The 12,128-nt window shown below is 35.1% G+C and overlaps 1 protein-coding gene across 2 annotated transcripts in view; it reads right to left on the reverse strand.

Moving 5' to 3' along the window:
• KIFAP3 (kinesin associated protein 3) overlaps positions 1 to 12,128 on the reverse strand; it is a 167,503-nt gene that overhangs the window by 57,624 nt on the left and 97,751 nt on the right. For both annotated transcript variants that reach the window (XM_068541225.1, XM_068541224.1), the window contains exons 12-15: positions 6,828 to 6,936; positions 5,496 to 5,608; positions 4,928 to 5,093; positions 4,176 to 4,301 (exon numbers count right to left, since the gene is read on the reverse strand). In XM_068541225.1, coding sequence (XP_068397326.1) covers positions 4,176 to 4,301; positions 4,928 to 5,093; positions 5,496 to 5,608; positions 6,828 to 6,936 — 514 coding nt within the window. The remainder of the gene's footprint in view (positions 1 to 4,175; positions 4,302 to 4,927; positions 5,094 to 5,495; positions 5,609 to 6,827; positions 6,937 to 12,128) is intronic.

Here is a 12,128-nt window from a genome sequence, read left to right on the forward strand (position 1 = left end):
GCAAACAGAATCCAACAACACATTAAAAGGTTCATACACCATGATCAAGTGGGATTTATCCCAGGGCTGCAAGGATTCTTCAATATGTGCAAATCAATCAATGTGATACACCATATTAACAAATTAAGGAATAAAAACCATATGATCATGTCAATAGATGCAGAAAAAGCTTTTGACAAAATTCAACACCCATTTATGATAAAAACTCTCCAGAAAATGGGCACAGAAGGAACCTACCTCAACATAAAGGATATACATGACAAACCCACAGCAAACATCATACTCAATGGTGAAAAACTAAAAGTATTTCCACTAAGATCAGGAACAAGACAAGGATGTCGACCCTTGCCACTCGTATTCAACATAGTTTTGGAAGTCCTAGCCACGGTAATCAGAGAAGAAAAAGAAATAAAAGGAACACAAATTGGAAAAGAAGATTTAAAACTGTCACCGTTTGCCGATGACATGATACTATACATAGAAAATCCTAAAGATGCCACCAGAAAACTACTAGAACTAATCAATGAATTTGGTAAGGTTGCAGGATAAAAAATTAATGCACAGAACTCTCTGGCATTCCTATACACTAACAACGAAAAATCAGAATGAGAAATCAAGGAAACAATCCCATTTACCATCACAACAAAAAGAATAAAATGCCTAGGAATAAACCTACCTAAGGAGGCAAAAGACTTGTACTTAGAAAACTATAAAACACTATGAAAGAAGTCAAACATGACATAAATGGATGGAGAAATATACCATGTTCTTGGATGGGAAGAATCAATACTGTGAAAATGCCTATACTACCCAAAGCAATCTACAGATTCAAGGCAATCCCTATCAAACTACCAATGGCATTCTTCACAGAATTAGAACAAAAAATTTTACAATTTGTACGGAAACTCAAAAGACCCCAAATAGCCAAAGCAATCTTGAGAAAGAAAAATGGAGCTGGAGGAATCAGGCTACCTGACTTCAAATTATACTACAAAGCCACAGTAATCAAGACAGTATGGTACTGGCACAGAAACAGAAATATAGATCAATGGTACAGGATAGAGAGCCCAGAGATAAACCCATGCACATATGGTCACCTAACCTATGACAAAGGAGGCAAGAACATAAAATGGAGGAAAGACAGCCTCTTCAATAAGTGGTGCTGGGAAAACTGGACAACTACATGCAAAAGAATGAATTTAGAACACTACCTAACACCACACACAAAAATAAACTCCAAATGGATTAAAGACCTAAATGTAAGACCAGACACTATAAAACTCTTAGAGGAAAACATAGGAAAAACACTCTTTGACATAAACCACAGCAAGATCGTTTTTGACTCACCTCCTAGAGTAATGAAAATAAAAACAAAAATAAATATATGGGACCTAATTAACCTTACAAGCTTTTGCACAGCAAAGGAAACCATAAACAAGATGAAAAGACAACCCTCAGAATGGGAGAAAATAGTTGCAGATGAAGCAACGGCAAAGGATTAATCTCCAAAATATAGAAACAGCTCATGGAGCTCAATATCAAAAAAACAAACAACCCAATTAAAAAATGGGTGGAAGACCTAAACAGACATTTCCCCAAAGAAGACATACAGAAGGCCAAGAGGCACATGAAAAGATACCCAACATCACTAATTATTAGAAGAATGCAAATCAAAACTACAGTGAGGTATCACCTCACACCAGTCAGAATGGCCATCATCCAAAAATCTACAAACAATAAATGCTGGAGAGGGTGTGGAGAAAAGGGAACCCTTTTGCACTGTTGGTGGGAATGTAAATTGATACAGCCACTACGGAGAACAGTATGGAGGTTCCTTAAAAAACTAAAAATACAACTACCATATGACACAGCAATCCCACTACTGGGCATATACCCTGAGAAAACCATAATTCAAAAGGACACATGTACCCCAATGTTCACTGCAACACTATTTACAATAGCCAGGACATGGAAACAACCTAAGTGTCCATTGACAGATGAATGGATAAAGAAGATGTGGTACATATATACAATGGAATATTACTCAGCCATAAAAAGGAATGGAATTGGGTCATTTGTAGAGACGTGGATGGACCTAGAGTCTGTCATACAGGGTGAAGTAAGCCAGAAAGAGAAAAACAAATCCCGTATGCTAACACATATATATAGAATCTAGAAAAATGGTACAGATGAACCTATTTGTAGGGCAGGAATAGAGACACAGACATAGAGAACGGACATGTGGACACGGGGGTAAGGGGAGGATGGGATGAATTGGGTGATTAGGTTTGACATAAATACACTACCATGTGTAAAACAGATAGCTAGTGGGAACCTGCTGTATAGCACAGGGAGCTCAGCCTGGTGCTCTGTGATGACCTAGATGCGGGGGTAGCGGGGGAGGGAGGTCCAAGAGGGAGGGGATATAGGTATACATAGAGCTGATTCACTTCATTGTACGGCAGAAACTAACACAACATTGTAAATCAATTTTACTCCAATGAAAAATAAATAAATAGATTAGAAAAGAAAACAAACAAAAACAACCACCCTACTATCAATCAACAGTAGAAAGGAAAAATAGTGGTATATTTATTTAAACAGCAACAAAAATAAACATAGTTCTGTACAAAACATAGACAAACCTCACATTTATAGGGAAAAAGAAACAAGACTCTATTTCTAAAATGCTGAAAACCAAGCAAAATTCATCTATGGGTGATAAAAAGAAAAATGGAAACCACTCTGGCAAAGGTGGTAATGACTGGGAGGTGGCAGGAGAGGGACTTCTAGGGTGCTGGTAATGTTTCATTTCCTCATATGAGTGGGAATAACATGAGAGCGCTCATTTTGAAAATTCATTGTGCTATACATACTTACAACTTGTGTATTTTTCTTTACCTATTATACCTGGTACAGGAAAGACTGAGATTAGAGGGTCTTTTTAAGCTTTCCATATTAGTATATTTAACTTCTATACTAATTAGCTACTTTTAATGTATATCTGCTATGGGCAAATTGCATCCCTCCAAAATTCATATGCTGAAGCCCTAATCCCAAATGTGACTATATTCGGAGATAGGGCCATAAGGAAATAAGTAAGGTTAAATGAGGTCATAAGGGTGGAGTCCTGATCCCACAAGATTAGTAACCTTATAAGAAGGGATACCCAAGCACTTGTGTGTGCTCGTGCTTTCTCTCTCTCCCTCTCCCCCACTTCCTCTGCCCGCCTGCCATATGAGGATGTTAGGACACAACAAGAAGGTGGTCTTATGCAACCCAGAAAGAAAGACCTCACCAGGAATCAAATTGGCTGGCACCCTGATAGACTTCCCAGCCTCTAGAACTATGAGAAAATACATTTCTGTTGTTTAAGCCACCAAGTCTGTGGTATTTTGTTATGGCGACCTGAGCAGACTAACACAAGGTCCTAGAGAACTTGGCCCTAATAAAATACTATTAGAGTCAGACAAATTTTGTATACAATATGGAAAACGAAACCTTGGCCCTTAAGAGCAAAACAAAGGTAAGGGGAAGACTATCTAGGCCTCCGCTATCCAGTATTGTAACCATAGCCAATGTGGTTAGTTAATTTTAATTAAATTTAATTTAAACTCCAGGTTCTCAGTCCCAACAGCCACATTTCAAGTATTCAATAGCCACATGTGCTGGACAGTGCAGATAGAGAACATTTTCTTCACTGCAGAAAGTTTAGAGGACAATACTATATATATGGATCTAGGAGGGAATATGGTGATTAGAATTAGCTTCCAAATAAACTTTTCTGATTAGAAATCAAGATATTAAAAAAAAGGGTTTGTGCAAGATAGAAGATCCAATTCAACCAAAACAAAGCTCAACATAAAGAAGAAATGGTAGAATATTAGTTGTTCAAGGCTGATAAGAGGAGGGTAGTGTCTGTGAAATTGGTCCTGAATCACTTTATAGCAACATTCTTAACTTTGCAACCTAAAGCTATTTGATACTATGCTATCTAATCCCAGTAAAAGTATATTTAATTCATTTTCCTAACTATATAATTTAAGTTGCTGTAAGATGAGTAACGCAACAAGATAAATAATATTTCATGATTGCAGATTCCACATTTAAAAATCTAAACTCATAACTTGTTTATATATTAGCATAAAAATAAATTAAGATAAATTATAATTTACCATTTAGCAACTCAATGAGTGCAGGGATTATCCCAGATTTGGCTAGCAATGCAGCACAAGAGTCATCCATAGACACAGTTCCAATCATTATAACCACTTCTAAAACAAGGTCATCTTCTGCAGCACCTAGTAAAGTCAAATCACAGAAAGTTTTCATTGAAATGTCCTGATACAAATCCTTTTATATTGCCAAAATTCTAATTCACAGAAAAGATACTAAAAGCTATTAAATCAGTTCTTATGAATCATTAACACGCTTATAAATGTGTCCTTTTTCCAAAATTCCATGTTCGCGGAATTCCATTCCATGATGACAGTTTGTGGTGGTGGGGCAGTAGAGAGGTGGAGATAAGTCTTTGCAAATACAAATGAATGACAATGTAAACACAGAAAATAGAAGAGTCATTTGAATGCCTCAAAGAACTTAGTATGTGCATGTGAACTCGTGTAGAGCGGGATGGTATTTAGTAATTTTAAAAAGGCAGGATAAAAAAATAAGAAGACAGGATAGGAAAGGGAAACTAATATTAAAAAAACATACTGTTAGGGAAGAGAGTACATACATATACGAGGAGAACTAGTGACTGCCTTTCTGAGAGAAAGAAACTAGAACTAGGGCTAGAACTAGAGGTGTGGGAAGAAAATGTGTTACATAGTACAATAATGGTCACAAAATACTGTTCTAGCAGCCTTATCCACAACAGAAAGAAATAACTTAATGATTACGCAGAAGTGAAATATTTAGCACAGACCTGGTTTGAGTTTATCCTTGAGGTACGGAACCAGCTTATACTCCTTAAGAACCAATTCCCAGTCTAAGTCTGGAATGGTCAAATTTGCAAGAGTTCCTAAACATTCAATCACAAACTCCTCCTCTTCATCATTAGAGATTTGAGCTGCAAGGTCCCCAACATAATCCTGAATAAAATAGAATTTTAATACAAATTTAAAATATGATTTCTGCAGAAGAACTAATCTAATAATTTAACCCATAGGAAGAAAAAGTATCAAATGTGATTCTCTTATTTTAATAACCTTGAGCTAAATTGCTAAGGGAGACTATGGTGAACTGGTTTAAGGCAAGCAAACTGGAGTGAGGATGAAAAGGTTAGGGATAGGGATCGTAAAACAAAAACAACATTAAAACTTAGGTTGAGATTTCTAGGAGCTAAACTTACAAGGAAGTTGAAGAAAAACCAACTTGGGTCATGAATTAATATTTGACAAGAGCTAAGGAAGAGTTATATTTCCAGACACAGCACTTTAAAGCTTTAATTCTCAGGCTATTTTAATACACAGAAAGCCAAAAACTACACTTACAATAAATAAATTTTTAGTTGGTCCATCATGCTGGGAAATGTTCCTAATCATTTTCATCAGCAATGGATCCTTGAACTTCAGAGCCCTCTTCATGAGCATCTTCAGCCCATTTCCTGATAATAAAAACAGAAAAACTCCCCCAATAAAGGTTCATTTAAATTTAATGATTTTTAAAATTTTCGGTTCTCAAAAAACCCCAATTTACACACAGAAAATACGTAAATATTAAGTGTACAATTAATTTTAATAAATGTATGCCCCTGTGTAATTCGTACCCATATCAAGATACAGAATATTTCCATTCAATGCAGAAAGTTCCCTTGTGCTTAGTCAATCTTAGTCCCCCAATACAATTACTTTTCTTTTCTCCTCCTTTTCCTCTTCCTCCTCTTCCCCTTTTTCTTATTTTTTATTTTTAAACACAGATTAGTTTTGCCTCTTCTAGAATTTCACATAAATGGAAGCACAGTATGTATATGAAATATGTACCACAAAGTTTTAAAATGTAAATACTTTTTGACCCATAAAAATTGTACTTCTAGGAATTCATCCTAAGAATATAAAAATGGAAACATGAAAGATTCAGAGAAAGGAAAATTACTGTAGCATTGCTTGTAACAGAAAAGAAGTGGCAACAAACTAGCAGATTAAACTATGGAAAATCCTCTAATGGATTATTTTGCAGCTACTGGCAATTATGTTTTATTAAAGTATTTAATCATATGGAATGATATTCAGATATTAACTTCAAAAAATATGTCACCATATATAGAGAGAATCCCATTTTAATTTAAAAATACACAGAAGCATTGTACCAAAGTTTTACCTATGATTATCTCTGGATAGTGGGAGTAAAATTTTTAATTTTTTCCTGTTTGCTCATTTGTACTTTTTATAATGAACATGTATACTTCTCAAATATGAAAAAACTATTGAGCAAACTCTGAAATATCATAATGTATGATGAATCATTTTATGAAGGTACTATAGAAACAAATAGCTAATACATTTGTATTGCAACATCTTACACTGTAACAGATTGCTTTGCAAATAAAAAGTTTTATTTCATCTAGAAAATATTTTTAAAAATCAAATTTCAATTAAGGGTAACTGACCAAATGGTTTATAAAATGTTACTAAAGGGTAAGCGTTTCTACTCATGATGTAAGAATATTCTGAGTCTGACATTTAAGGATTATAGCTATAATTTTTAAAACTATTTAAAAATAGGATTTACATATTTACTATATTTCTTAATTCCTTATTATCTATTTTCCATCATATGCCAATAGCATATGATAGAGGTTATCTATGAAGCTCAAAGGCACTAACCTTCACAGATAAGCTGTACGTTCCTTTTGTTAGCAGCTAGATTAATGCAGAAAGAAATGAGTTCCAAGTCAATTCGTTCATCCGAACATTCAAAGAGCATCTTCATTAACTAGCAAGAAGCACAAAACATATTTTACTCAAAAAACCCCCAAACACACAAAAAACCACAGGCACTATTTTATCACAGTGTGTTACCTTAGATTGTATGTTGGAAATAATATAATACAATTACATTTTCAACATAGAAGTGGTAGGCTTTTACTGTTGAATAACGGAATGCTCAATGAACTATTAGATGCTCAGCATTCAATATGAACTTCCAAGTACACTGGAGAATATAAGAGGTATATTAGATAAAGCCTTTTCATTTAAGGAATTTAAAATGTTGTGTGGAAGTAGACCATTCTGAGCAATGAAAATAGCTTGTGCAAAGGTTACAAGGCAGGAAAAAAAGTCATTCTTCTGAAGAATTAAGAGAAGGCCAAGCATGGTTGGAGTGAGGGAAATACTGTTAAGAGATAAGGTGAAAGCCAGATCACGCAGGATTCTGAAGTACACGTTAAGGATTTTGGGCTTCATCCTAAGGTAAATGGGAAGACATTAAAGGCTTCCAAATAAGGAAAGTGTAAGGATAAGATTTACGTTTCGAAAAGATCTGGTCAATGTAGAAAATAGATTGAAACAGGGTAAGAAAATGTGGCAAAACCATCTAAGGGGCTAGTGGAAAAGTCGAGGTATGATGATGGTTGCCTGGACTAGGTAGAGCAGTGGGGATAGAGATAAAAAGGATGGCTCAGAGATATATTTAGGAAAGAGAATCAAACTGGGATTTAATAACTGACTAGATGTTGGGGTTAAGGGAGAGGAAGGGTCAAAGATGACTCACAGGTTTCTGCCCTAAACAACAACATGGATGGTGGTGCTAACATTTACCAAAAGACAGAAACCAAAGTAGGAAAAAACTTTAAAGGGAAAACAGTAATTTTGGTTTTGGACATGCTGAATTTAAGCTGCCTATGTGACAGTCTGGTGCAGATAGTCAGTAAAAGTTATAAACACAAGTTTAGAAGACATGTTTGGACTGAAGGTATAATTTTAGGAATTGTCATTTATGGTTGATAACCGAACCTGTAAAGCTGGACCCAATCATTTGGGAGTGTGTATAAAATAAGAAACGAACTCTACTTAATGATAAGAGAAAGGGAAGGGACTTCCCTGGTGGCGCAGTGGTTAAGAATCCATCTGCCAATGCAGGGGACACGGGTTCGAGCCCTGGTCCGGGAAGATCCCACATGCCATGGAGCAACTAAGCCCGTGCACCACAACTACTGAGCCTGTGCTCTAGAGCCCACAAGCCACAACTACTGAGCCCGCACGCCACAACTACGGAAGCCCACGTGCCTAGAACCCCTGTTCCGCAACAAGAGAAGCCACTGCAATGAGAAGCCCACACACTGCAACAAAGAGTAGTCCCCGCTTGCTGCAACTAGAGAAAGCCCGTGTGCAGCAACAAAGACCCAACCCAGCCAAAAATCAATCAATTAATCAATAAATTTATTTAAAAAAAAGAGAGAGAGAAAGGGAAGATGGATCTGAGAAGCAGCAGACAGAAGAGTAGGAAGAAAAAGGCAGGCCACTTACTCCATTTAGCAGTAATCTAGATTTGTCATGATGAGAGATAGTTGCTATGTAATAAAGGAGAAATGAACAAACCTTAAGCTATACTTTTAAGAAGCTTGTCTACTATTATTGGTAAATAGCATATTAACTTAGTGCATATTATATAAATATATTTTTCTCTTAGTCAAATTGCTAACAACATATGGAAGTCAATCCTAAATTTATAACCTAAAAATTTCTTATGTTTTATCTCAGCGGATACCTTTTTAGATCAACATGCCTTTGTTGACTGGTTAGACCCTATTTTGTTAAATCTTGTTTTGGTTATTCTCTATGTTAGTTCCAAATAACTTCTAAGTTTCAAAAAGGATACATGGTGAACACACAAAAATTAATCTTATTTCTGTATGCTAGCAATGAACACCTGGAAACCAAAATTTAAAAAGCAAATCCACTTACAATTGCTCCCAAAAATACTTAGATATAATTCTAACAAAACTATATGTATATATATAAAATTCACTATTTGCTGAGAACTACAAAAACACTATAGCTGGTGAATGGTTGGCATGTATCATGCCTTTTCCCAGAGAGCACTTCTTTAACACAAATGTTGCTGCTAGTGGAATCTTTAATCACTAACACTTAATAATGTTGCAGAACAAAAAAATTCTATGGCAAAGATAAAATAATCTTAATTTATTGGATATACTTTTAACAGATTTTGCTACCTATTAACTGCCAACTAAATTACAAATTAATAAAAATGTAGGTGACAATCCTCTAAAAATGTAAATATATACAGTATGTTTCTCATACTCTAATTAAAAACCCACTATAGATTTCTTCCAAACGTCTCCTAATACAAGAAGCTTTTTAAAAATAACAAGTCTGTTTGTTACATCAATGCAATGTTTAGCAAGGCAAAATATCTGTCGCTGTTTACTTGAAATTAACCTTGTAGTATGAAATTTGCCCTTAAGAACGGTGTTACAGGGTGATTTGTTAGAAGCTGAGGGTTTTTGTTTTGCCTTGTTTTTGTAATTTCCACGTTAAGTCCTGTGGTGAAATATTCAGGAGCTAGCTTTTTAAAAAATAATGCATGGTTTAAAACCTTATCCAACACCTACATCCCCAAATCAAGAGAAATCAGGACTAAGGGTGAATGAAATACATCATGATATAGAATTAGTTTTTCATAATAAGAAAGAGAAACATTTCAATTTTAAAGTGTTCACATTTTAAAATAATAGTTTAGTTCAAGCTCTACGTGCAACACTGTCTTTGACTGCTACCCATAGCACTTCAGATGTAAGTGTAATTGCTGACAACTAGGAAATACTAAAACTAGATTTGTTCTGTTTTAACTATGTCCATTGTCATCTTTTACTAATTTAACAGGAAGGCACTAAAAGGCTTCAGCCTGTGCAATGAAGAGGCAATAGTGTTCAATCAGACAAGTCCCATATTGAGTATCAGATACCAAAGACCCAGGACTGAAATCACTGTGTCTAGACTCTCTGGCACCTGACTTCACTTATTTACCAGTGACCAGAGGCCAACCCCTACAGCTCTCTGTATTCACATACACCTCTGCCACCCCCACCCCCCTACCCAAACATCTTTGAATGATTATGGCAGAACTTTGCATGCCTCAGGAATCTCTTCTGACTGGCTACTCCCTAACTCTGCTGTTTGAAGTGATGCTCTGGTTTCTGAACTTCAGCAGATAATGGCAGGCAGGAGCAAAGGGGGCTGTCAGAAAGGACGTTTACCAGCATTCAGCTCAAAAGAAGCGTGTAGATCAAAGAGGGGCCAAATAGGACAACTGTGGTAGAAAACGTGTGGATTACTATGAAGATTCTTGCGCACTGTTCTAGGTAAAATGTTAAATAACACCATGACATCATTACCTAAACATGTACTTTGGCCATTCTATTACCAATAAATACTTTTATAAGCATCTGGATGGCATTTGCACCTATTTAAACAAAACATGCATCTTAGAGGTCTAAATAACAATGAACTGTTAATGTGTACTCTTAACTATTATTAGAATACAACCATTAACTCCTGGTATCCCCAAGTATGCTTACCTGGAACAATTCACCCACTGAGACCATTAAGATCATACATAAAGAAAGACTTGCCTTGACCCCCAAGTTTTACAAAATAGTGGCATAATAGAGGGAAAAAATGAGAATATATTGGATAATTAGAGGCAATAAAGTACAAAAGAAGCAAAGCAACATAATATTGGGAGAGACTATGAGGCATGTTGACTTTATAACATCTACTCTGCATATTAAATAATTTACAAAAGTGAGCTCTAATTATAGGCTTATGTTAGAGCAACTCACAATCTATTTCCACCAAAGCCCAGCTCTTTAAGAATGAGAAATCAGTAATCATTTTTCCCCCAAAAGACCATGATCATGCACTAGATACAACCTCTTAAGGTTAATCTAATTTATGAAATGCTATTCCATGAGCCCAATGTTAACACATTGTTTATTTGGACTAATAAAATTCTGATGAAGAAATTTTAGAAAGTATAGGTTTAGCCTATATAACACATATAAGAAAGGGAGTATTTAAATTGGACTCTGAGTGGTTCCAAAATAATGAGAAGCATTTACTAATGGCACCTTATTTTTGTACAGTGTTTCACAGTTTATAAAGTTCCTTTACATATGTATCTAATGGAATTAAAGAATATGACCATATCCCACATCTTTTTTGATCACTGAAATGAATATGAATGACAATTGAACCACTGCTTTCTTACTTTCAAAGTTATTTTAGGCTGCTCATTTGAAAAATTCATTTGTAATACTTGACAATATTTACTAAACAAAAATTAATGTGCATAATTTCAAAGTGAACAGAGTATTACATTAACTCTAATATATTCCAAACTTCAGATATGGTTTTATTTAATAAGTAGGTTAATCAGTTGCTACCACAAATGAGTTCAAAGCTTTGTTAGTATTATAAACATTACTTCAAGGAGTCAATACTTCTGAGTATCGTTTTAATTCCTGAAGGAAGCTTGGGAATTTCAATTTAATCCCAAATTTGCTTTCCATGATTCTTTTATTTTACAATGTACTTTTACAATTGGTACTGGGTGGCAATCAAACCATGTCAACTTTTCCCCAAATATGTCAAAGTTGAGCCTTATAAAGTACAAGTTATAGGCTGGATAGCACTTTAGAAACAAACATACTATTCTAGAGTACCATTTGGTTTCTCAAAATATGGCCTCATACTAAAAAGTTTCAGGATGTTTACAACATAATTTGATAACATACCCTCACTATTCTTACCAGGGTTGAGCTTTAAAAACAAAATATAATAAACTAAAACCCCAAAACACTGACCACTGAATGAATTTTGCAAGATTCTGTTCATGAAATACAGACCACAAATGTTCTGAAAACCCCACTGCAGAAATGTTTCACGTTAGAAAATTATCTGGCAAGGAAACAAGCATGAATGTTGTCCTTGAAAAGGTATGGGAGAATTTTCTACAAAGTCTTCAACTGCAATAATAATAATGTTTCAAAAGTAACGTAAACAGGCTTTTATTTCTGATTATTTATTGAAAATAAAGTTTCACATTTTATGTTTGAGATTGTAAATTCTAGGGTATAGAGGGAAGGGTAACTCCAAATTAAA

This window comes from Eschrichtius robustus, chromosome 3 (genome assembly GCF_028021215.1).
Source record: "Eschrichtius robustus isolate mEscRob2 chromosome 3, mEscRob2.pri, whole genome shotgun sequence".
Taxonomy (NCBI): Eukaryota; Metazoa; Chordata; class Mammalia; order Artiodactyla; family Eschrichtiidae; genus Eschrichtius; species Eschrichtius robustus.